Raw genomic sequence first — 26,974 nt, 5'->3', positions numbered from 1 at the left:
TGATGTTTGTGTAGGCCAGGTCTAATGTGTTCCTACCTCTTGTAGCAAAGTTTACATGCTGATGGAAATGCGGGAGAACTGTTTTCATATTGGCCTGGTTAAAGTCCCCCGCCGCAATAAAAATGCACTCGGAGTAAGCATGCTGCAGTTCACTCACAGTTCGGTAGAGAACGTCCATTGCCTCCTTCGTATTAGCGCTGGGAGGCACGTACACGGCAGTAATGATGGTCGCGCTAAACTCCCTCGGTAGGTAGAATGGTCTGCAGATCACCGTCAAAAGTTCAATGTCTCGTGAGCAGTGTTTCGATATTATCTTCGCATTTTTACACCAGTTGTTGTTGGTATAAATGCATAGACCGCCCCCCTTGCTTTTGCCGGTGAGCTCGCCGCTTCTATCAGCGCGGAAAGCAGTTAGCCCCACAATGCTAACAGCGTCATTCGGGATAGATGAGTTTAGCCATGTCTCCGTCAGAATTAAAGCACAACAGTTCGTCAATTCGCGGTTCGATGTAAATTCCACTTGTAAATGGTCCAGTTTGTTGTCCAGGGAGCGGACGTTGGATAGGAAAATGGATGGTAGAGGCGTTTTGAAGGGTTTAGCCTTCATCCGAGCCGTTAGCCCGGCCCGACAACCTCGTTTCCTTCCCCGGTCACAGCGCTTCCGCTTGCCACTTTTACTCGCTGCTTTGTCGGCCGCTGCGTTCTGTTGACGTAGCACTCCGAGGCTAAGTAAACACTCCAGAGTGGTCGTCGAAATTTGCGCTGGATTTCTGGATGTTCGCATATCCAGCAAAAAACTGCGATCGTATATTAATCTACAGTTAGAGTTGTCTTTGTTCGCCCTCATAAACTGAGTCGAAGATTGGGGTTTTTGACTAGAATGTGAGAAACTGTCGGGAGCAGATCCAGCCGCCGCCGTAGAGGGCGCCGCCATTTTTGCACACTTCACTAGTCGTCTTTTGATTGGCTGTATCTAGGCTAAAATGCTCCCAAACGAGAAGTTTTAGTATGCGTATTTAATGTGGACGCCCCCACTTCTGTATGTTTATGGCACCGCTCGAGACAAAAACACTGTTGCTCATGAGAAACCTTAAGCAGCAATTATATTCATGTAGAGATGTGTCACTCTGTTGGAAAAACATGTTTGGTGTGTCTTTAATTAATTTTTGTCAGTAACGTTGACTAATCATTGCAGCTCTACTAAATAGATGTGCATATGTGTTCTGCGCCTAGATGAGCATGGGAAGGACCAAGGAGTCAATGTACGACAGAAGGTGAAGGAGATGGTTGACTTTGTCCAGGATGATGAAAGATTGAGGGAAGAGCGCAAAAAGGCCAAGAAAAACAAAGATAAATATGTTGGCGTTTCTTCCGACAGTAGAGGATACAGAAGTTACTGTAAGTACCTTTTTGACAATTTGTTAATTACATTCCTTTTGGCAAAAACGGCAGATTTAATGATCTAATCATACTACTCTTATTTCTACCAGCGGGCGATAGACATGACATGACTGAAACTCGTCACCGGTGGGATGATGACTGGGAGAGTAATAAAGGCCAGTTCCCTTTCAGTGATAAATTGGGGGAGATCAGTGACAAGATTGGAAGCACTATTGATGATACCATCAACAAGTTTAGGAAGAAGGACAGAGACGACTCACCAGACCGATTTAGGTAGGGAAGAGGGTGTCACTTACTGGAAGTGTATTATAAAATGAAATTTATTGATGACGTATTTTTTATAAATAAAAATGTTGAGGGCTTTAAAGACCTTTTGTAAATATTTATCTGAAAAATCAATTAAACATTTGTCCCCCACAATATATCAACAATTAGCATCTGTATCTTTGAAATGTATGAATGGCAGGATCATTTTAAATTTCTTTAAAACTAATTTAGAGGGTAGTATGTGTATTTTTTTTTTTTTTCAAAACTATTTACTTAAAAATTAATATTTGAGGAATATAACTTATCCCCACTTAGAAAAGACAATTACCATAATTGAAATTTGGGAATGAATAAAATGGAAATTGGACTTGTACATCGAATGCACTTTGATGGGCTTCAGTGATCAAATACTTTATGTTATTTTTGTTGTATTTTTTTCCCCCATTTTGTTGTTTTGGGCCAAATGTGGTCAGGTGTCATAGTCTATGCTCTGGTATTGTTGAAAATAGATTTGTTTTCAAAAGTGTTAATAGGCATTCATTTATTTATTTTCAAGTTTTCCTGAAGATAATTGTAATATTGCAACACAGCTTTAATATTTTTGTAAAGGATGGATGTTATTGTGACATTCTCTTTTGGAACTAGGTATCAAATTTTTAGATCAATGAGAACCATATTTTATGAAACATGAACGATAAATGAAACTGTACTTATTTTCCAAGGAAAATGAACATGTTTATCTTTCCCCTGAACTCTGTTTTGTAACAAAGTTAACAATTCTTTATATTAAAAAAATGTAACGCAGAAGTTTGGTTGCACGGTTGATAGAGGAAAAAAAAATAAAGGTGTTACATTTATCTCATCAATCTCTCTGCACTGCAACTATTGTATCTGTGTAATAGGATAAATAGTGATAATGACAATGTAGAAGTTACATCACAAAGGAACAAAAGGTCTTAATTAAGAATAAGGAGTCTTTCTATGGCTTAATTTTCACAGTTCCCAAATGTTTTTACAAAACAGTCACAGTTTAACATGCTATTCCCCCCCAAAAAAGTCAACAATTCAGTCACACTCTTCACCCATCGTGCATCGAGCCCTGTTGAAATTGGCCTATTTTTGTATCATCACTTGCTTTAGGGTTAACACACTCTTATACAACGTTCAAAATAAAAAGGTATCTTAAAACAGCCAGCGTTAATTTGATGTTTATTGTGCTGTAATTATTATTTTTTTCTTCAGTGACAATGAGGAAGACCGACGGCGCTCTCCACAGAATGGAAAATCGGGCAAAGAGTTTAAAGATGATGAAGAGACCGTTACCACAAAGAGTGTACAAATAGTTCAAGCAACGGAGACCACGGCTACCCGCAAGAGAGGGGGCATCCCATCCAAGAAAGTGGACTTGGGGGCAGCAGCACAGTACACAGGGGATTCGAGCCCAAACACCGCCACCAAAAAGGTTGTGTGTAAATACATGCAAGATCGATTTAACATGTTTGCAATTTTAATCTGCCTCTCCTCTGATTGATCTTTATTGTCAATCACAGCCACAATCAGCAGTAACGCAGCCCTCAAGCAGTGGACTGGTTGACCTACTGATGACAGACTCCACACCTTCACATCCTCCTTCTGCTGGTGTGTTTTTCAGACACTTTGAATAGAAGCTTATTGTATTTCTGTTGGTTTTCTCTCTTAATATTTTCAAAACAACTACCCTACCCCTCTATCTGCGTGCTTGGACCAGTGAAATGATACCAGGCTCTATGATGATTAAATAGAGCCTGGTACACAAATCTCAATATCAGTGTAAAAGAAGCTTAAACGGGTGAATATCCATCAAAAACAATAAAGATTCACTACATATTAATTACCCCAATCAGTAACTCTTGCTTAAAGGTTTGGCCCTCTTAGTTAACCCTGGCCTCACGATTATGCCTCAATATAATTTTATACGAATTTACACAATGTTACAATTCAGAAATATACATTAGAGCTTTTCTACACACTATTTTGTTTAGTACTTTCAATATTCGGCAAACTACTCAAGAAAATTTGTGTAAGAACCAAGACGTTTTTCTTAAATTGCAACATTATCTATGAGAAGAGCTAAACCTTTTCCTCTAAGGCCACATAAAGAATTGGCAATACAAGAGCTGCTTAATTTTTCAACAGTGCCGTATGGTCGCAACCATAAGGCGCACTGCACTAAAAGGCCCATCCGTAATTATGTTTGCCATTGTTATATTTTGTACACACATAAGATGCACCTGATGGTAGCCTGCAGGCTTTAAACACAGTACAATCAGTATGCCAATACTTCACCCTGCTGGGCAAACCTTTCACTCTTGAACGTTATTATGGTGTCCTTTACTATCATTGTGTCTTATAGTACGTTCATCTTACACTAACAATTCACCCACGCCTCTCGCAGGCTAACGGGTGGTTATACAAATCTCTGGCGGTAGGAGTTTCTCAGCCTCACCAATGTGTGACCCAATGGTCTCAACTGGTTCAAACTGGATAATGTGTGCAAAAAGTGCTTATGTATATATACATAAAAGAACAGTCACAGCAACCTAGTGGGTTGTCTTCTAATACCAGATAAATCTAATCTAACAGTAGAACAGTCGTATCTAACTGACCATAGTTGATAAAAAATATGTGATTCAGAATGCATTTTTTTTTCACATAGAACAACGAACACGGTGTCTAATAGGATGGCATTTAATCAAATAAACAACAACTTACAGGTTAATCACAGGCATGTCAGTTAAACATGAGAGCAGTGCAGTTTACTGAAATTCAATTGTTGGACTCCCCAAAAACTTTTTAGGGAAATCTTATCCACGTTTTAAAAGAGCAAAGCTTTTTGCATCCCGCAAAACAGACACTACACTGAATAAAATATGAACACAAACTTGCCGTTTTAAACGTAATTGGGGGGATGTCATTGACACTTGTAAGCTTGATTGTTTATTGGCCCGCTATCACTGCTTTTAGTAACCTTGCAAGCTCGTAATATTGGTGCCATGTGTGAATTTTGTGCATTGCTTGTGGTTTTTTTAAACGTCTGACACTCGATCTCTAGCGTTGTGTCCTCTAATAGCGAGTACAGATTATTGAGGCAAGATGGTTTTAGTAATATTGCCAAATATTTATGTATAAGTATTTTCAAACTGCACTAGTGCACATGATAATACAATGTTCTGTCATTTTTGTAAAATGCAGGTTAACTAGTCGAGGTTTTCTTCTACACACGACCAGATCAGGTTCATACAGTGAAGTTGATTTGTTCAGTCTGTGCACCTGGCATTTTAAGGCAATGCGAAATGCTGATCTGATGGCCTAACAAGTTAGCTGTCAAGCTAGCTTGCTTCAACCAGACAGTTGCGCACTTGTCACAGTGTGCAGCTGCTGCTGCTTACGTCAGATTCTGGGGACAGTTGGAGGAGGGAGCTAATGTATAGGAACTAAGTGCACCAGATGTTTTTTAGAGCAGTCCCCGTTGACTGAAGAGGGCGGGAGGATTTAACAGATGTCACAACCCCTCCTTTCTGCTGAGCTTTCCTGAACATTGTGAAGGAATGCTAACTGTCAGCTGAGCACCTGGAGCGCTTCTCTAAAATGGACATCTTTATGACTCGTTCTCGTTGCAGACTTGATGAGTGGATTCGCGGACTTCTCTTCACCTGCTGCTTCTGACGGCCTTTTCGCAGGAACTGGTAGGATTGGGGGACTTTCTTTTAAGGGTGTGTTGTGCCATTGTAGCTTCTCCACGATGCTACTAGAATATTCAGAAGGAAAGCTGGCCATATGGTGAATGGTACCTGCTCTGCATAACAAGAACAGACACACATCAGCTCCAGTTATAGATGACAAGGAGAAAAAGGAAAATAGGGCGAGGGGTTGATGGGGGTGCAGAGGAAGTTGAGGCGGAGAAACAACAAGCAGAATCGGTTCAATTAAATTTTAAAATGTGACGTCAGTTGTCACTCAAAATCACATCCCTAAAAACGGACCGGCTCTACTTAATTGTTGTTTTACCAGGACAATACATATCTGATTTTATTCATGTCATATTGTTTACACTCCTTTTTATATAGATAGTACATCAGTCATTGCAAAAATGATTTTTTTTCTTGTTGCCCTTTTATTTTTCAGCGGGAACAGTTTCCACCAACAACTTTGGAGAGTGGAATGCATTCCCTGGTGGCCAGATGCCAGCATCTTCTCAGCCTGTAGACACCAGTGGAAATGACCTTTTCGGAACCATGACAGCGGGTCCTGCTCTCACCCCTGCCCCAACTGCGACTACAAGCTCCAGTTCATCTTCAGCAGATCTGTTTGACTTGATGGGGCCCACTCAGACTTTTACTACTTCTCAGAGCCTCACCTTAACGCTGAATAGTACACAGAGCATGAACGCCACGTGCTTACCTCAGTCGAGGTCACAGGTAAGCATGGTTGCACTCGCACACCAATGCAGCCATTTTTAATAATTTATCAATACGCTTCGAATTACATGTCTTCACTTTCATTCTGACATTTTGTGGAAATAGCATTTGACAGGTTTGGAGTGTTGATATGCTCAGATAATGTTGTGTGGCTCATGGTTACAATTCAAATTTGACAAAAATACAAAATAGTGGTATGCTAATGAGAACAACATTTGTATTTTTTTTTTTCATACTTTATAAAATCTGCTAAATGTACTTTTTAATTGTAATCACATTTGAAAAGTTTCTTCGCCTGTAAAGGGGCAATGTATACTATTTAGTGCCTCCTAGTGGTACAAATAAAACCTTCATTCAGGGAAAATAAAATAGTTAAAATGATTTAAATAATAGGCAAAAATCCATGAACTATCATACCAACGGTTATTTTTGTAAATATTCATAGGTTGAGAAATATGTATTTTTTTTTTACATTGAGGAATCGAGACCCAGTAGTCGCCCCCATGATCTTCTGGCATCTTGCTGCTACGCTGTGCTCATTTGGCGCTGGTTTTCATTCGCATTAGATAATACAGTGCCTTCTAGTGGTCGAATAATACGCAATGTAGCTTCAAGAGCAAAATCATAACTTGAACAAAACTATGAAAAATGCAGCCAACGTAGACTCAGAGGTTTCACGTTAATTTAATTTGGGATGCACTATAACAGTTAAAAATCCATTGTTCTTAGATGTGTATATTTTTGTGTTTTTACAATTACAATAGCATTATACAGCTCCGGTAAACATGTCTCTTAAAAGCAGTGCTGGGGGGACTACAGTAGAGCTTGACTTGATCAATCAATCAATACTTACTTTAATTTTTCAAATATTCCAGGCAGTGTTTACTTTCCGAAAAAGAAAAAGCGATCAATATACTTTGTATCTCTGGCATACGTATATGGCCATTTAGTACACAAATATATCTAATACTCTTTTGAATGTCAAATCATAACAAACACATTAATTATGATCGCAGCATCATACCAGGACAGCATTGGACAAATATTAGATTGAGTTCTCAATCTAAATGAAGTTGGCCTTCAAGCATAAAACTGGCATGCAGGAGTGCGATAAAAAATATTTCATAAACTAACTCAATCTACTTTCTAAAGTTCAGAAGCCCAAACAAATAGTAGTGTTGGTAATAATTCTATTAATTCTATAGCGTAGCTGAATGATAACTATAATGATACGAGGGCATGGCTTAAAGTGACCAATCGTGTATTTTTGTTGCTATAGGGAGATGACTGACGTCATATTTATGCAGCTATCGGTCCGATAACTATCACCCTAATCCAAAAGTAGTTTTTTTTTTCCTTACTTCTTTGTTAAGTTTTGCGTTATACATCTAAATTAGTCATTGCAAAAACCTAGGCTTGGCTGATACTTATTCTGCATTAATTACTAGGACAGGAGACATGACTTTCGTGACATCTGCTGTCAGGATTGTAAAAACTATTTGTCTCTGGAGATGCATCATTTTGCTAAAAGATGTATGTTTTTTTCAACTTCAAAGACTAAAGACAGAACATGATCAAGTGAACATGACAGTGAAGAAACAAAAGGACGTAATTACTTCAATACAGTCACATGATCAAAAGTGATAATTGTGCCTAGTACACAGTCGCCTTTCAAGAAAGTAAATATGGTCTGAAAAAATATATTCATGACTTGAATGCATAATTGTATTTAAACTATATATCACCAAACAATTACTTTTTTTTTGCTTTCAAAACTGAAGGGGATTGGCGAACAGATTTTACTCATGTTGTGCTTTCAACACGATCTGGTGCTCACAGGGCTTGACCAAGTCACACCCACATGTGCCATCTTCCTGTAGTGATGCAACCACGTAAATCTTCTAGAAAATCAAATGTAAAAAACATTTAACTGCTATGTCAAATTGTAAACTCGCACATCAATTCGCACAACGCCTGAGCTTCCTCAAAAATATATTTTTTCCATATGTGGCACTGTGGCTAAACATACACAAAGATCACTGAAGCAATGTTTTTATTGACATCTCAGTGGCAAAGCCAAAAATAAACATAGCCACATGAAGGGCCAAAATTAGCATCGTTAACTATATTATCAGCCTTCGTTTGTGATATCCGGCACTTACTGAAATCTCAATGTGTCATGTTGGCGAGTGTACAGTGACGAAAATAGGTGGTTGAACACCCTTCTATTCTGCTACTTCTTCCACTTAGAAATCATGGAGGGGTCTGACATTTTCATCATAGGTGCATGTCCACTGTGTGATAGATGAACTAAAAAGAAAAGTCCAGAAATCATTATGCATGATTTTTTTTTAAGTATTTACTTGTGTGATGCAGCTACAAATAAGTATTTGAACACCTGAGAAAATGAATGTTAATATTTGGTACAGTAGCCAATGTTTGCTGTTACAGAAGTCAAACGTTTCCTGTAGTGTTTGTAGGTTTGCATATACTGCAGGAGGGATCTTGGCCCACTCCTCCACACAGATTTTCTCTAGATCAGTCAGGTTTCTGGGCTGTCGCTGAGAAACACGGAGTTTGAGCTCCCTCCAAAGATTTTCAATTGGGTTCAGGTCTGGAGACTGGCTGGGCTAGAACCTTGATATGCTTTAAACTGAGCCATTCCTTGGTTTTCCTGGCTGTGTGCTTCGGGTCGTTGCCGTGTTGGAAGACCCAGCCATGACTCCTCTTCAATGCTCTGACTGAGGGAAGGAGGTTGTTCCCCAAAATCTCACAATACATGGCCCCAGTCATCCTCTCTTTAATGCAGTGCACTCGTCCTGACGCATGTGCTGAAAAACACCCCCAAAGCATGATGCTATCATGCTTCACAGTAGGGATTGTACTCTTCATTCTTCTTCCTCCAAACACGCTTAGTGGAATTATGACCAAAATGTTCTATTTTGGTCTCATCTGACCACAAAACTTTCTCCCATGACACCTCTGTATCATCCAAATGGTCATATGCAAACTTAAGACGGGTCTTAACATGTGCTGGTTAAACCAGGCGAACCTTTTGTGCCATGTATGATTTCAAATCATGACGTCTTACTTACAGTAAACTTTGAAACGGTGGTCTTAGCCCTTTTCGGGTCAGTGACCATTTCCTGTCGTGTAGTTCCAGGCTGATTCCTCACCTTTAAAGGGGATATCTTGCATGGGGCTCCACTTTAATTGAGATTAACTGTCATGTTTAGCTTCTTCCAATTTTTAATGATTAGTCCAACAGTGGACCTTTTTTACTAAGCTGGTTGGCAATTTTTCCTTAGCCCTTTCCAGCCTTGTGGAAGTGTACAATTTGGTCTCTGGTGTCTCTTGACAGCTCTTTGGTCTTCGCCATGTTACAAGTTAGTCTTATTCATTGTATGGGGTGGACAGAAGTCTTTATGCAGCTAATAACCTAAAACAGGTGCATCTGATTCAGGATGATACATGGAGTGCAGGTTGACTTCTAATGGGCGGACTAACAGGTCTTACGGGGTCAGTATTCTAGATGATACTCAGGTGTTCAAATCCTTATTAGCAGCTGTAGCACACAAATAAATAATTTAAAAATCATGCATAGTTATTTCTGGATTTTTCCTTTTAGTTTATCTCTCTCACAGTGGACATACACCTACAATGAAAATTTCAGACCCCTCAGTGATTCATAAGTGGGAGAAATGCCAAAATAGCAGGGTGTTCAAATACTCTTTTTCTTCACTGTATCTCTTTTTCTCCCATTTTTGTGAAATGGTGCTTCCTCCTCAACTGAAAATAACACCATTATACAGGACTTTTTCAGAAATGTAGAATATATTGATAAAATACAACTATTTTCTGTAGTGTGATTTTTAAAAGTCAAATACAGCGGATTCATTATAGATCAACTGCAACATTGCAAGATTTTTGTTGGTTTCAAAATATAGTTATTATAATGACTTTCAGCTTACTAGTAAACTTTTTCCTTTTATCTTCATCTTTTGAGATGGGATGTTTTAGTTTTTGCCACAATAAGCAATATCAAAATAATGAAATTTTATTTAAGTTGATGTGTAATAAATCCAGATTTTTTTTATTACATTACAGAAAATAAATGACACACAGTATTCTAATTTTCTTAGCCAGTCCAGTCTGTTGGCCTTGATTTCCCTATCAAGCAATTGGAATTTTGATCCTTTGACTTCCCAGCTCTGGTTGGTAAATCCATAGTTAAGAATAAGATTACCCTGTTGTAAGGAGAAGGTGTAATAATGGCTCTTTTTCAAAGAGATAAAATCATCCTCATCGAACACTTATTTTTCAACAAGGCAAACAAACATAATGGAAAAAGATTTAGTAATTCTCTATTTGGTTAGTTTAAATAAAGGGGTCATAATGCTGTTGTCATATGCAGTAAATATATTTTTTTGTATATAATAATTCTGATTGTTTTGCCAACGCAAATTAAGAAACAAGTACTTTTGTAGAGGAATAGTTGGCAAACTGCATGAGGAACTTTAAAAAAATTACCTATTTTCAAAGAGAAATCATTTTCATGACTAAGTAACAATTCAAAATGAGATTTCTCTGTACAATAGCGGGTGTTGGCCAACTCCTGCCAACGGCTCAGGTCATGACTCAGCCAGGTTTTGAATCACGCCCAAAGCATCCAAACAACCGAAAAGGCCTGCGTGAAAATGCTATATACAGTATAGTCAATAAAAAAAAACAATAGTGTTTTTTCCTTTGCTGCGCAATTTTAGCTCTTCAAACAACATGTTGGAAAATTCGGTATACAGGAATTCCTCGCTATAAAGTGGTTTACCTTTCATGGTCTTACTGCTTCATGAATTTTAATCATGCATTGTGTTCTGCATTCTGATTGGCTTAACCAGTTCCCACCAAATATTCGGCGGCCCCGCTTTTTGTCGTTTTCAGTTTACAAAGTGGAATAAAATGTATTTTAAGCCCCTTTTTTACGCCATTTTGTTTTCCATATACGTCTTGAAAAACTGTTTGTTTCACATGCCCAAAAACGTAGAAAACTTTGAAAATGAAATGATCTGCATTTATATAGCGCTTTTCAAGTCAATGACTTCCCAAAGCGCTTTACATTGTGCTTCACATTTCCCAATAGCGGCCTTGTATTGCAGCCATGTAAGACTAACCTGCTTATTGGGGGTATTAGGGTTCAGTGTCTTACCCAAAGACACTTCGACATGTAACACGGACAAGCCGGGATTCGAACTGGGATCCTTTGATCCCAAGACGAGCGCTCTACCTCCTGAGCTACTGCCGCTGTTTGTTTTTATGCAGAGTTGTGTCTCTAAGGTGCCGTCTGCTATTGGTCAGCATCATGTAAAATGCTGGTCTACTATTAGTTTGTGTCATGTCATCATGAAGATGCAGGTATTGTTATGGCTGAAGTCGCTCCCACAATGCCTTTCTGTCTTTTTATTTTAGAATCTTGTGTGCTTTGTAAAAACTGAGCCGGGGAAACATTACTGTATTTTGTGTAATGGGTACCAAGGCATGCATTGATGCTAAAGGGAGAAGTAAAAACACAAACATGAAAACAAAATTTGTTATTACCAAAAAAAAATACAAAGAAGGCATACTAAATTTGACCGTGCCTTTGTTGCATGGCCGTTCTTTTAGATATGTATCTATTGAAAATGTAATTTATAAATAACACATATTACACAAATGTAGCACTTATCATATAATATTTATTTATTTTAATGTTTACTAGGGTACCAGTGGCTCAGAACGTATTGGCTACATTACTACCTGTTCCATTTTTTACAGATTTACTTCACGGTTCTCGCCTATCATCATGGTTGTTATTTCAAACGTGAGCTGCCTGGTTTAATTAGCGTCACAATTGAAATGTGAAATTCATTCTCTAGACGTTATATAATTTACTTAAAAGATGTTTCTAAATTATGGGTAAAGTCAAAGCCAAAGTGGTCTAAACCAATGTTGCCAAACTCCTTTTCTCTTAAGGGCCACATCAGTATAACTGCTGTCCTCACAAGGCCTAATCTCCCTTATAAATGTGGCTAAATGAAATTGGCCAATCAAATAAATGTAACTACTCCTTCATGTAAAATAACTTTAAAGTTGACTGTTGCATTGAAAACATGTCACTACACATAGAAAAACAGTATGTTATAGTTGAAATACAGTTGCCCCTCTATATATGGGTTACAATTAATTTGAGATACGAAATGTCTTTAGAGCAAACACGTTGCCTAACATATGTTACCACTGAAGACCTATGCTTTAGAGTTAAATTATCATCTCATTTATCTTGTGACTGTATTTGTATGTTCATTACTATTGGAATGTGTTTTGGGTGACCAGGAAGATGTTTTTATCGCTGTTTAGTGTTTGGTTGGATGGTTTTGGGGGCTGGGACTGAATTATAATTTTTTTAAATTTCGCTCGATATATAAGTACAATCTGGATAAAATGATAATGCATGAAGAGGTATCACTTTATAATAAAATACCAAAATCTTTGTGGATATTTTTAGAATCATTCATTTAAATTCCACTCATTGGCATCAATATGGAAACAGTGGCGTGTAGTGGCACTGAACTGTCACTTTGCGGGAGTTCGTAGTCAACAGGCATTGTGGGAAATATAGTTTATGGTCACAGCACTTTTTTGACCCGTTTATTTTTTGACGCTCAGGCATGTTTTGTTCTTGCGGGCCATAAAAACATCTGGTGGCACACATTGGGTCCACAGGCCATGAGTTTGAAACATATTGTCTAGGCAATAGTTTATGAATATTGTGTTTGTGGAATATGAGTTGAGTTTTTAAGCCAAAGTTAGAAAGCTGCTAGTGGTTAAGACAGCTCTTTTAAGGTCTGTTTTTATTTATGTCTTTGCAAGCCCCTCCAGAACATGGGGGCGCCTTTCCAATCGCAGAATTCTCAGCAGGGAGTTGTTTCTCAAGGTTCTGCAGCCAAAGTGTCGCTCCCTTCCACCTGGTCAGACCACTCGGTGAACATCAGCCTGGACTCTCTAAGCCCCGGCATGCAGGCGCCCAAGCAGAGCCAACCCACCCTCAACACACTCCAAGGTAATGGTCGACGCTCTTTCTAACTCTGTGACCTCTCAATATCAGAGTACATACAGTATTCCATTGCATTCTACAAGGAATTGATTTGCATCCTGATTTGTGTAACCACATGGTTGTAGCTTAACATGAAAGGCTTATGCACACGGAATTAGGATAACTAGGTGGATGCTCATGAATAAACAATCGTTATGATCATTAAGAATTTTGTCAATCTGGCAATCGTACGGCACTGTCGCCCTGATGAATGTGACAGCAACCGGCCAGGCTTGCAACTAATTGGGTTTCATCTTACGCTAATTTCTTTACAACATTAACAGAAAAAACTAAAATTGTATATCATTGTGAACAGTAATGTATTAAAAAAAATTGCCCCAATCCTCACTGCTTTTCGCAAAATGTATACAATAAAACAATAAAAACAGTCCAGCATTCTCAATATACCATACTCTAAGGTGCACCCTAAAATGCTAAATTGGCCTCAAATTTGAACCCGCGCCTTAAAACCCGGTGTGCTTTTTGTACGGGAAAAAGTTGGAAATTCATATTGTTGTATTGACAATTTTTGTTCAGTAGATAACAATCGCTGACCAACACTTCATGACAATCGTAACTGGGATTGAACCAGGATAGCAGCAGTAAGAGCACAGAATCGTAACCACCAGGCCAACAGGGACATAGATGATGTAGGAAAAGTGAATACAGAGACCCCATGCTACCTGGCACTTCAGGTATCACTGCTTCACTCCTTCCTGGATTTTGAATTGAATTGTTTTTATTGTTATTGATATCAACATAGTGTTCATTTTGGTCAGAGAGAGCTCAAAGCAAGTGCTGCTCGGGCAGATTAATTTTGCTTGTATTAGTTGGGCCTTACTGTTCTTATGCATGACTGTGATAGGCTAGTGTATTCTGTCAGTCAAACAACAGGGATTGGCATGCGTAGTCTGCGTTTCTGAATCAAAACAAACTGAGAAGCATAGCGGCTGCTAGCTTTTAGTGGTACGTCAAATAGAAAAGAAATTCATCAATTAAATTGAAATCTATGGAAAGTCAGAAGAACGCAAAAAATGCTGATCACCACCTAGTGCTCAGTAGATTGTCATCAGGCCCAAGGAATCAAATGGGGTGGCATCGGGAAAGAAAGCAATAGCGAAGCCGAAAGCTCTGGCCTACTTTTATGTCTAAGCTAACAACCCTCACAAGCTAACCCTGCAGAGATTGTATTTCAGCTACAATCAGATCCATTACCCATAAACTAAATGACCTCCAGCTACAACTTATGGGAAACCGCTAAATTTGGGACTCTTTTAATTAAATCATCGCAGAGTTGGCTCAAATAGAGGACACCTGATGCTTGACAGAGCTGGTCAGCCGCTCTCTAAATTGCTTTTTTTTTTACTTTACTGTAATATTATTAGAACCATCCATTCAACTGCAATTATGTGTCGTGTGTTATTTGTAGATCTATAGTTTGTATTTTGTCAGCCGGTAGTGACATCATTTCGAGGTAAGTTTAACCCTTAGTGGGCTTTTATGAAGGTGCGACGTTACTTGGTGGATTTTCACTTTTCATTTTGTTTTCATTTTTATTAACTAAAACTCAGCACTGTAAGTCACAAACGTTGAATACGTGTGGTCATGCGTCTATATCTTTTCAGGACGACCACATTACCTACAATGCCTTTCTCCCCATTCAGTTCAAAATATCGTGCGCTTCGTAAAGACTGCAATACAATATTTTAGTAGTCCCCAACATTTTCTCGAGCACGGACTGGTTTATTGTCTGACAATATTCTCACCTCTCTGTCCAATAATATCAAAAATGTGGTGACTAGAATAAGTCTGATGACATAAAACCTGATTGCCTTTTCATGTGTTGTGCCTTCCAGTCGTGGATATGAACTTGCCCTTTCCCCGTCACGATCTGGGTGTGATTTCCGTTGCATTCAATGCCTGCAATTGTGGTTATCAAGATATTTCAACTGATCAATCAATGCACAGATGTGCTACTTTTTTTTTTAGTTCAACCCTATCATTTACTGTAGTCTTGATGAGCCTTATTTATGAGAAAAAATGTCAAAGAAGACTAATTTTTGGGGGTGCGCCTTATAGTGTGGAAAGTATGGTAAATGGTAGAGCAGTTCCGTGTGTCTTTAGTGTGCCCTATGCAATTCTTAGCTGCCGCAGTTGTCCACACAGATAGTTCAATGCTTCATGACGATTGACACAAACCATCAATGCCGCAGCAGCACTTTGAACACTGGGACGTGATGGCAAGCGGGGAAAAAGTTAAAGGTTGGAAAAAAAAAGAGAAAAAAATCAAAAACCCCTCCTTATAAATTAATGCTCTCATAACTTTGACAGTTTATTTCTTTAAATGTATGTTTGTCAACATGTTTCGTGCAGCGGTTCTCAAATGGTAATGCTGGTAATTGTAATTAAGATTGAAAAGCCCTCTTTTTTAATTTAATGCACCTCCACTACACTAGGCTAGCAGTGCCGCTATCTGTTCGTTTACAATCCGCCTTCATGCAAGTGCATAGTGAAGACATGATGTCGAATAGACCCTCAAGTAGAGCTGTCGCGAATATGAGATATTTGTCTAATCTCGAATATTTTTTCACATTCACTGCTGTAATCACTTTTAGTTTGTGTTAAAATTAGTATTTTCTTCTGATCCGTGCATCCCTTTGCACTTTATCACTGAAAAGTTGAGTCTGTCACCTCACCTGTGCATTGTTTTTCAAATGGTTTTAACCTAGCAGGCTGAAATCCTGCACTATTACAGTTGTTTTAATACAAGGAACATAATGTTAAGTTAATGATTTCTTGATGATTTATTGACTTTATTTCTTGACCAAATATGTAATATTAAGCTCATATTATCATATAATGCAGGGGGAAAAAAGACAATATGTTCGTCAATCATTAGTGTGACAAAAAAAGATGGATCAGAAGGGGTTAAATGATGGACAGATGAGACAAATGTGTTTGCAGTGCCTTTCCCCGATTTCACGTGAGACTTTTGTTATGATTTACTGCACAGACCCACGTCATTGGTGCCAACAATCATCCTGCTTTGTGACTCCTACGTCAGTAAGCCAGCGAGCATTATCAGCATCGTATAAAAATCAGCACATATACTATTCTATATGTTTGTTTTGCAGTTTGTTTGTATTGTGCTCTTGCGTTAATATTGTTGATCAGTTGAAATGCCTTATTATTTGGTGATTTTATGTACTTTAATTTTTAGCATGGTTTGACAAGCTCTTGTCAAAAATGTTTATAGTTTAAGGACTTTTATTTTATTTTTGAATATCAGATGCATTTTAATTCGATTTTGTTACAGTTGATGAATATCTGCTTTGTTGTGATTTGATTCCGATTCATTTTTGTGTTCTCATAGTTTATTAAGGATACAGTGTTATACAGAGCTCTACTTAAAACAGTTTTATTTACAAATTATACTCTGTGTGGGAGTGCGAGAGGATTTCTTCTTCTGAGGGTGGCGTGACAAAAATAATTGAGAAGCACTGATATAGGTTGTTTCTCAACTCCTTGACAACAAATAAAATGTTATATCAGAGAATCTTTAGGAAAGGTAGCAGAGTCCTTTTTCTTAGAAAGTTGTTTTAGAGAATGAGGCCAATAAGAACATGTATCATTATACAGATTGTGATATGATTTAAAAAAAAAAAAAAAAACATACATTTCATAGAAATTATGGCTCAAGGCAATTGGAATAACCTAGGAGTTATACTGTTGGTGATTTAATTAATCTACACTTTTAGGCAAAATGCTGTAGACAGTCATTATGACTGATTAAAATGTTCTTATTTTCCTCTGTTCAGCATATACTAGGTCAGTGTTTTTCAACCTTTGTCGAACCAGGGCACGTTTTTTTACATTGGAAAAATTTTGCAGCGCACCACTAACCAAAAATGATGTAAAATGACACTGAACAGTATGTTAAATTGCAATATAATTTATAATACCCCCAGTTTTTACAGCACAGACACCTGACAGTGACATAATATTTGCAGAAAATGATTCATAAATATTTTATACAATTTTAAATTCTGAAAAGTGGCATTGGATGATTTCTCACGGCACACCTAACGATCTCTCACGGCAAGTGTGCCGCGGCACAGTGGTTGAAAATCTCTGTACTAGGTTACTATTGATTTAAAATCAACAACTTTGATAAACAGCTGAGAAAACAGAAGCAAAAAAAGGGCAGACGGGAAAAAGCCCCAGCTTATCTCTGTCCCGTCGACACTTGTGCTGGTCGCTTTAAAATCGGGTGTAGCTTGTACAAAGACAACATTGAATTTTGTTCCTAAATATAAGCATGCGGCTTTCTGGAGGGAAAGGTAAGATGAGGCCATAATAAAAACAGCCCGACCTGACCAAAGCTTCGTATATTAAAGTCTGAGCCAGCCTAACCCTAACAAACTAAGTTGATTTGCAGGACCAAGCCCGAAGCAAACCCGAAAAGTTGTATATTATTTGTGAGGACTTAGAAGGAGAAGATGTGATTAAAGATAAAAATTAAAGCCTGTCTTTTGTAACAACATTTTAAGTTAAACAAGCATTTGCATCTTTTATATTTGTGTGTCTGCATAGGTTATATTAACGGACAGTCTTCCATCATTGGCGAGTTGATGCAGAATATTTTAAGGCCTTCCATAAATTTGACAAGCTAAAAATAAACCACAGCAGCGGTACGTCATTAAGAATCTAGCACGGCACTTTACGAGAGCGAGGCAGAGAGACGAACAATAGCACGTAAACAGCCAGTGTTTTTGGTGTGGCCAAAACTACTCATGGGCTCAAAACGCCTCAGTGCGCTGTGATGATGGCGTAGCATCACATATATTTATATTTTTAAAAAGTCAGCAAGAGAGTAGCTCGGCCCAAACGTAATGATTGATTCAGGGCTCGGTTTAAGATCTTACCTCTGCTCTAGAAGTTAAGGTAGTTGAAAGTATATTTTCGATCAATAGAGCAATTATCAGTAAATGGAAACATTAAAATTATCTTATGTGTTGTATCACAGAGTTCCTTACAATGAGATTTCCATTGCAGGCACTGGGGCCAGTGGCAACATGCTGTCGCAAGGATTTTCAACCATGAGCCTCGGCCCCTCAGCAGGCAGAGCACCAGTCAACGCAATGATCCACCCGGGTGCCAGCATGCCTATTGGGACGGTGCCCAACACTGGCATGACGGCTATGGGAATGCCTGCCAACCAGGCCATGATGGCTATGGCTTCCAACCCAGGCATGATGGGGATAAACATGAACATGGGAGGCGTACCCATGGGTATTCCAGCTGCAATGGGGATGGGGATGGGGATGAACCCGGTAATGGTTCAACAGCCCAAACACGACGCCTTTGCTGACTTTGGGAATTTTGGGAAGTGATGAAGAGCGTTGGTGAGCTGGGGGTTGTTTTTTGCTGAAGGATTGTTTCGAGCTTCAAACAAAGAGTACTTGAATATTGTCAACTCTCACGATAGCAAAACCTTGAGATCTCCTTATTTTAAACAGAGAAATGGATGCGTGTGTCGGTGAGCCAATGATGAGGGCCGTCTTCCGACAGCTCCTGTAAATTGCGTGCCTTGCAAGTAATGAATGTCGGGCGCATTTGCTTTTATATCCTCAATCAAAATGAATCGGAAGAATAGCAAAAATGTATATACAAATGTAAAAGTAGATGCATCACTTTTTGATTGATCTCTTTGGAGAACGTGATCAGCCATTTTAACTTTGATATATCCAGTTACCTCTCATTTTGCCCTGTCTTCCTTTAACCTGTTAATAGAAATCAATGCCTGTCCTTTAAGTTCGAACTTTTGTCTTCATTGAGCGAGTGGTTCAGAAAATGATTTGACGAACCCCTTAGCTTGTCACCTATTAGCTGCAAAAATTAGACTTTCTTATTGGTACAATATGGTGGCTCGTTTAATTGCTGTACATATATTTATACCTTATTTTCCGCACTAAGGCACACACACAAAACCTATCCTTTTATCATACATTTTTATTTATAAGGCCCGATGGACTATAAGGTGCATTGAAATAGAAAATCAGTAAGAATTACCATATTTCTCCCACATATAGACGATGCGCTTTTTTGTTTCACTTACAGTATATATTAGTGCAACAAAAAATGTCTGTATGCATTTAGCAATATTTTGCCATACATAAGGCACATGTGATTTTAATAAATTTTAACATTTCTGGCCACGTAGGGTTTTTTTTTAGGTGAGCATTATAGTCTGGAAAATACGGTTAGTATATATGGTTGTGTGCCCGCTAGAGATTAGAAAGTGCGCCTTATGACCTGCTGCACTCTAGAGACCCAAAATACATGAAATATACGCATAACAGTTCAATAAAATGATTTACTCAAAGTGTAGTGTATATAAAAGTAAGTTAATTCGGTTGTGAAAACACATTTCCCGATATTAATGTTCTTTCTTTACATTTCTGATGTGTGTTTTTCTTTTTATGCAACCCTGTAATTTTGATTTCATACACCTCATAGTCAAGTGTGCCTTATATATGAGATGGGTCACAGAGGAATGTTTTGATGGTGCACCTTCCTAGTCCGGAAAATACGGTGTACATGAATGTCTTCTATAGAAGCGCGTAATCACTTTGCATTTAAAGAAGATAATCAGTGCTCGGAGAATGTATTTTTGTTTTATCTATTTACCCTTCCAAGTGAAACCCAGAGTGCCTGGTAGTTTTTCTTTCTTGAGTTCCTTTCCGTAAAGAAGACAATACGGCCATCCGATGTTGGAGGCTGCAACCACACCTTGTACAAAAACTGTCTGTACTCGTGCCTCAAGCCAAGAAACTGTACTCGAAGGTGCTCGCTCGTCTTAATGCCTTTTTTTTTGTTTGCTGGCTTTGTTACTCCTTTAAACATCTCCACTTCCTCTAGCATGTTTTGTAACTGACTGTTTGCCGATTGCATCACGTTTGCGTTTTCCCCCTTTCACGTTTAAGACGGCTCACATGCAGTATTTTTCAGCAGCTTTCCCTTGCGTTTGTAGCGTGAAATGAGCACGAGGACCTAAAGGTATTCCCAAACAGTTTTTCTTTTAATCAAGGCATAGACGTGAAGGGATCTTCCCCACAATTATACAAATATGCTGCAAAAATATTCAGGGTGAACTTGAGAAATGTTGTCTCAAATTTGATTAATCTGCTTTGGAAATGCCATATACCGTCAAAAGTGTTTCGTAATTATTTTCTCAGGCATTATGGCGTTGTCATGTAAAGCGTCACCGCCCCTACTGGTCGCACCCAAGAAAACCGCTCTATTTAGAAAACCGGCTCTTTTGGTTCAGCTTTTTGAGAAATCAATGTCTCAGTCCTGCTCCCAAACGGCTCCCTGGATTTGTTCTTTAATGATATATTATAAATAATAATAATAAAACTTGGACCAAATTGTTTAGTAATAAGTAATTTCATGTTTTGCAGTGGATCCCTGAAAATAAATTAAATATATATTAAAATATGAACAGATTTTTGCTTTTTACTCACTAAACGGATGTAAAGTCGAATTCCTGAAAATGCAAAACAATAAAATAAAAATGAAAACTATAAACGGTTTACAATTATAATAAAGCAATTTAAAAACATCCTCTAAAAAACATGCCAAAATATATTGAAATAAGTAAAACAAAAATCATAAGATCAGCAGTTTCTTTAGAGTGAAAGATTAATCAATATAATTAAAATGAGTCCAAATTTAGCACATTCTTCTGCTTTTCATACACACAGTACTTTCCTTATTTTTTTGGTCCTCCATATTGTACTCAATTATTACCCAACACTTATATAGCCCTTACTGTGACGTGGCCAAACTGCGCGTGCATTGTTATAACTAAACAGCGGTATTCATGTCAGTTTACAGTAGCCCATTGACACAAAAAGATTTTGGATCCTGGGGTCAATATAGCAACTTAATTTTAGTCTTCAAAGTCAACAACAAAAAAAACCTTTCAATTGGCGCTCGATTTCTTTCTTTGAGGGTACTGTAAGAATGGAAAATTGGCCCTGAAGATGCTGGAAAAGAGCTTGAATTTGGCAATGAAAAAAGCCTGGAGGACGACCACTACATGTTCTGTGCCTAATCGGGGGAAAAAAGGGTCTTTTTGAATACCTTCAACTCTGGTGCTCATGTGTTGGACCAAGTGCCTCTTGACCCTTTTTATTGTAATATGACATCAATCTCGGGTGCCTGACTTTTTTTCTTCTTTTTTTCCCCCGGTTTGCCAACCATGTGATTAAAAATGAATGCGCCACGGAGGAAGGAAGTAGATCCTGCAGCCTTGGGGAGGCATCGAGAGGACTAGCACACTGATACATTGTAGCCTTTTGTTTTTTTAAGTCTGAAGCATTATAATGACCAAAATCTATTCTTCTTGCATTACATTGTTTTATGCAGGTTTATTTTTTTCTACTGTTGATCTGTACGAAGGATTACTGAAACACTAGTATATGCAAATATCAAAAAGAAAGTCCTTTGAGAAATGTTGCATTCTTCCAATTTTGATTTACACCGCTATATTGCTTATCTACAACATTAAACCGTTGATTGAAATCAGTTCATGGTGTGTGTTATTTGCAGCCTTGGGAAGTAACGGAACACACGCATTGGCGTCACGTAATCAGAATACAAGTCAAGTTATGTTTATTTGTATAGCCCTTAGTCGCACAAAGTCTCAAAGGGCTGCACAGACTATTAAAACACCATCCTCTGATCTAAAACCTGCATGAGGGCATGGGAAAACTCAAAACCGCCACATGAGGAAATTTTCTTTTTCTTTCTGTATTCCTCTTTCTGTCTCTCCCTCTTTATCTCTTTCTTTCTCGTGGTCTCTTTTTTCTGCTTCTCTTTCTCTATCTCTCATCTTTCTTTCTCGTGGTGTCTCTTTTTTCTGCTTCTCTTTCTTTCACTCTCTTTTTAGGTTTCTCTTCCCTCCTCTTTCTCTCTGTATTTTTCTTTCTTCCTCTTTCTTACTCTCTTTTGCCATTTCTTTCTCCCTGCCTTTCTCTACCTCTTGCTCTCATCTAATTGTATTCCGTAAGTTACAATAAAAAAACACAATCAAATTACTGGTATACATGGGTACTTCTACTTTTAATATAATTAATTTGTAACCTGACAACTTCATAAGTATGCACGCATTTTGTATGTAAATGCCCTAATCTGTTCCAAGACCCGCAAAAGTACAGTACTGTCTATTTTGATAAATAAATAAAAGAGCAACATGAACATGTTAAAATTAGATGGCCGCCCAATATACATAAAAGAAGAGGCACATAACGTAAAAAAAACAAAGAATAAAGGAAATAAGGATAATATCCGTTTACATTTTTGCCTCACGTTCCTTGAAAAACCGATCCAACTACGTCTGCTTATGCCAGCTTTTGACAGAGAGGCGCGAGGCAGACCTTCGACTTCATGGAATTTTACTAAAATGGCTTTTATTTGGGCTAATTGAATGATGGCTGCGTCTTTCCGGAAACCCTCTGTGAACTCGGAACTGAGATGGTGATATATACTATTTGTATTTTATTGTTTATTAAATTACTTGATTTCACGTTATGTTAATCTACTTTTAAAATAAATGTATTTTTGTTGATTGATGGACTTTGATAATTTGATGATCTGATTGGTTATTTTAAAAAAAAATCAATAAATATGTTGCTAGTCACTGTACTTGAGTAATTTTTAAATTTTAGTCAAGTAAGTATTTGGATGAATACTTTTACTTCTTCTACTTGAGTAATATTGTTCTGAAGTAACAATAATCGAATAAAATTCTGGCTACTCTACCCACCTCTGCTCCTATCATGCAAAAGGTCTCTGGTTCAAAAGCGGGTGGAAGGAAACATGTCAAGTCAAGTCACATTTATTTATATGGCCCTTAATCACAAAAATGTCTCAAAGGACATACAGGATTACAATTACACCATTACCTGATCTTAAACCAACATGCTGGCAAGGAAAAACTTAAAACCACATGTTGGTGTGGAGAGGGATGGGATCCAATAGGCTGCACTTTCCCAAGACTCACCACAGGAAATGGTGCCCCTACAACTATAAAGGTTAAGGGATTCAACCAACCAGTGTATTTATATTTTTTATTTAAGCATTTGTACAATTAACAAATTATTCGTGTGAAATATGTTTTGGTGGGGAAGGCATACCTGTCAACCTCCACGGCTCCATGCCCTTACAGTCGTATTTTCCCTTACAAAATACAAAGAAATCTTACACCATATTTTTTTTCAAACGTGTTTAAGTTTAACATGTTATATTGTACATGTGTTTCGTTATATCATATATATTGTTAATTAACATTTTGTTGTGAGATAGAGTTGCTCGACATTAATGCGGTTTGTAATAAACAAAGTTCAAAAATTAAGTAGCTTGGACGTTCACTGTAGAAGGAAAAAATATATGCAAATATGATTAAGTAGAATTTTCTTGTTCAAATTATTCATTTTCTGCATTCAATTATTGTTGGTAATATACTGATTAAAGGGATAACCACAAAACCTGTCTTTTTCCATTTTCTCCTTTTATATTTCATTTTTTCTTAACTTCTTTAAACATCATAATAATTCGTTATATAAAGCATCAAAGCAAGTGAGCCGTTTGAGAGCCGGCTCTCTTTATTGTGTTGAGCTGAAAAAGCCGGTTTTCTATAAAGAGCCGGACTTCCTTTCACTACACAACTACCACAGAATGATGCATGATGGGAAATCCCCAGGCGGCAGACGCATACGCACAGTAGCATCAAACTGCTTGCTTCGTTTGCAACGAAAAAAATGATACCGAGATAGAGGCTGCCCGGCGAATTCCTTTGACTTGATTGATTTGCCGTTTCGTGATAGTCGGAGTTTACCGAATGGTACCCATAATTGACAAATTTGCGTTTTTCCGAACGGATTTTCTTGTACGTCGTACACGTCTTAAAATGCATAATAAACGTACTTTACACGGCAAAACGTACAGGTTGACAGGTATGGGAAGGTGCGTTGGGGAATCGGGGGCGCTTGGAGGGGGTCTCGCCCAGGGATTAATTTAGTGTTGAAGCGCCACTGCATATATCGAACAAGCTCTCTATTCTATACGGAGCTTTTTGGTCCTCCCCAAATAAGACAACTGACCTACTTCCATCCCACTCTAAATACTATTTCCCCTGAAAAAATACACAACAATCGGCGAGACGATGAGCAACCTCAACCATTGAATGAAAATAATGGGGGTGAGGGGGGGTGGAAGGCGTGTACAGCAGCTTCCACGAGATGCAGTAAATTGTGCTTTTATGGGTAATGCGGCCATTAAAGAGTAAAAGCAATCCGAGACGTCAAGACAAATGACAGCTTTTGAGTGCCATCTGCAATCGCTGGCATCGCAAACTCAATTATTCATAATGCATTTATCATGTCCGCTGAGACTCGCGCTGTCGTTCCTGCTCAAACTAACTGCGAAAGCGAACGGACGCAAACAAGCTGCAGACAATCGAGACGCTCTGCTGGGGAAATGCTGACCCCTGCTGGATGGATGATACCTAGACACACTACTGGGCAACTTTTTTGAGTTAAAACATATTGCCAAGAAGCCGACCCTTGTTTTTAAATAGATAGTTCCATTAAATTCATTTTGAAACACAATTAAAGCAAAATAATGTATAAGGTCCATGTTTTAAGGTATACATTTGATATGGAGTTTTGTAGTATTACTATTTTTTTTTCAGTATGTATATACCGGTACTTAGTATTTTGGTAGTATCACTGTAGTTTTTGCAATATTTTGTAGCATTTATGAAGAGATATTTGCATTGTATTTTCATGGAACTATTTCTGTAATATTTTCATAGTATTTTTGTCGTTTATCTGTAGTATTATATGTATTATAACTGTTATAATTATTATAATTATAATACATTGATATATATATATATATATATATATATATATATAATAATTATATTATAATTATAATAATTATATATTATGACAATAATTGTATATTTCGGTAGTATTATTTGTAATTTTGTTGTCATATTTCTGTAGAAGTAATTTTATGTATTTCCATATAAGTATTCGTGTAGTATTTCAGTACTATTTTGTAGTCTTTCCATAATAGTATTTTAGTGGTATTTGTTTAGTATCTTTCTAATATTACTGTAATTGCATTTTTGAAGTATTTATAGGGTGTGTCGTAGTATTTCTGTAATATCGTATTAATGTAATGACATTTTTTCTTGGGTATTCCTTTTGTCTTAAGAACGAAAGTTAAAAAAAATCCCTGTTTTTTTAACACTAAATTTAATATTTACAGGGAGTGCAGAATTATTAGGCAAATGAGTATTTTGACCACATCATCCTCTTTATGCATGTTGTCTTACTCCAAGCTGTATAGGCTCGAAAGCCTACTACCAATTAAGCATATCAGGTGATGTGCATCTCTGTAATGAGGAGTGTGGTCTAATGACATCAACACCCTATATCAGGTGTGCATAATTATTAGGCAACTTCCTTTCCTTTGGCAAAATGGGTCAGAAGAGGGACTTGACAGGCTCTGAAAAGTCAAAAATAGTGAGATATCTTGCAGAGGGACGCAGCACTCTTAAAATTGCCAAGCTTCTGAAGCGTGATCATCGAACAATCAAGCGTTACATTCAAAATAGTCAACAGGGTCGCAAGAAGCGTGTAGAAAAACCAAGGCGCAAAATAACTGCCCGTGAACTGAGAAAAGTCAAGCGTACAGCTGCCAAGATGCCACTTGCCACCAGTTTTGCCATATTTCAGAGCTGCAACATCACTGGAGTGCCCAAAAGCACAAGGTGTGCAATACTCAGAGACATGGCCAAGGTAAGAAAGGCTGAAAAACGACCACCACTGAACAAGACACACAAGCTGAAACGTCAAGACTGGGCCAAGAAAAATCTCAAGACGGATTTTTCTAAGGTTTTATGGACTGATGAAATGAGAGTGAGTCTTGATGGGCCAGATGGATGGGCCCGTGGCTGGATCGGTAAAGGGCAGGGAGCTCCAGTCCGCCTCAGACGCCAGCAAGGTGGAGGTGGGGTACTGGTATGGGCTGGTATCATCAAAGATGAGCTTGTGGGGCCTTTTCGGGTTGAGGATGGACTCAAGCTCAACTCCCAGTCCTACTGCCAGTTTCTGGAAGACACCTTCTTCAAGCAGTGGTACAGGAAGAAGTCCGCATCCTTCAAGAAAAACGTGATTTTCATGCAGGACAACGCTCCATCACACGCATCCAAGTACTCCACAGCGTGGCTGGCAAGAAAGGGTCTAAAAGAAGAAAAACTAATGACATGGCCTCCTTGTTCACCTGATCTGAACCTCATAGAGAACCTGTGGTCCCTCATCAAATGTGAGATTTACAAGGAGGGAAAACAGTACACCTCTCTGAACAGTGTCTGCGAGGCTGTGGTTGCTGCTGCACGCAATGTTGATCGTGAACAGATCAAAGCACTGACAGAATCCATGGATGGCAGGCTTTTGAGTGTCCTTGCAAAGAAAGGTGGCTATATTGGTCACTGATTTGTTTTTGTTTTGTTTTTGAATGTCAGAAATGTATATTTGTGAATGTTGAGCTGTTATATTGGTTTCCCTGATGAAAATAAATAATTGAAATGGGTATACATTTGTTTTTTGTTAAGTTGCCTAATAATTATGCACAGTAATAGTCA

The 26,974-nt window shown here is 38.1% G+C and overlaps 1 protein-coding gene across 1 annotated transcript in view; it reads left to right on the top strand.

The window, feature by feature from the left end:
• The window catches only part of clint1a (clathrin interactor 1a), a 44,008-nt gene extending 22,165 nt beyond the window's left edge, over nucleotides 1-21,843 (top strand). The window contains exons 5-12 of the mRNA XM_088344232.1: nucleotides 1,234-1,398; nucleotides 1,491-1,674; nucleotides 2,911-3,130; nucleotides 3,219-3,306; nucleotides 5,328-5,393; nucleotides 5,833-6,125; nucleotides 13,029-13,218; nucleotides 18,307-21,843. Coding sequence (XP_088200358.1) covers nucleotides 1,234-1,398; nucleotides 1,491-1,674; nucleotides 2,911-3,130; nucleotides 3,219-3,306; nucleotides 5,328-5,393; nucleotides 5,833-6,125; nucleotides 13,029-13,218; nucleotides 18,307-18,644 — 1,544 coding nt within the window. The 3' untranslated portion in view covers nucleotides 18,645-21,843. The remainder of the gene's footprint in view (nucleotides 1-1,233; nucleotides 1,399-1,490; nucleotides 1,675-2,910; nucleotides 3,131-3,218; nucleotides 3,307-5,327; nucleotides 5,394-5,832; nucleotides 6,126-13,028; nucleotides 13,219-18,306) is intronic.
• Nucleotides 21,844-26,974: the final 5,131 nt, after the last annotated feature.

The sequence above is a fragment of the Urocampus carinirostris genome, chromosome 9 (genome assembly GCF_059441175.1).
Source record: "Urocampus carinirostris isolate Australia breed hairy pipefish chromosome 9, RoL_Ucar_1.0, whole genome shotgun sequence".
In the NCBI taxonomy this organism is placed as follows: domain Eukaryota; kingdom Metazoa; phylum Chordata; class Actinopteri; order Syngnathiformes; family Syngnathidae; genus Urocampus; species Urocampus carinirostris.
This window is presented reverse-complemented; position numbering and strand designations above follow the sequence as displayed.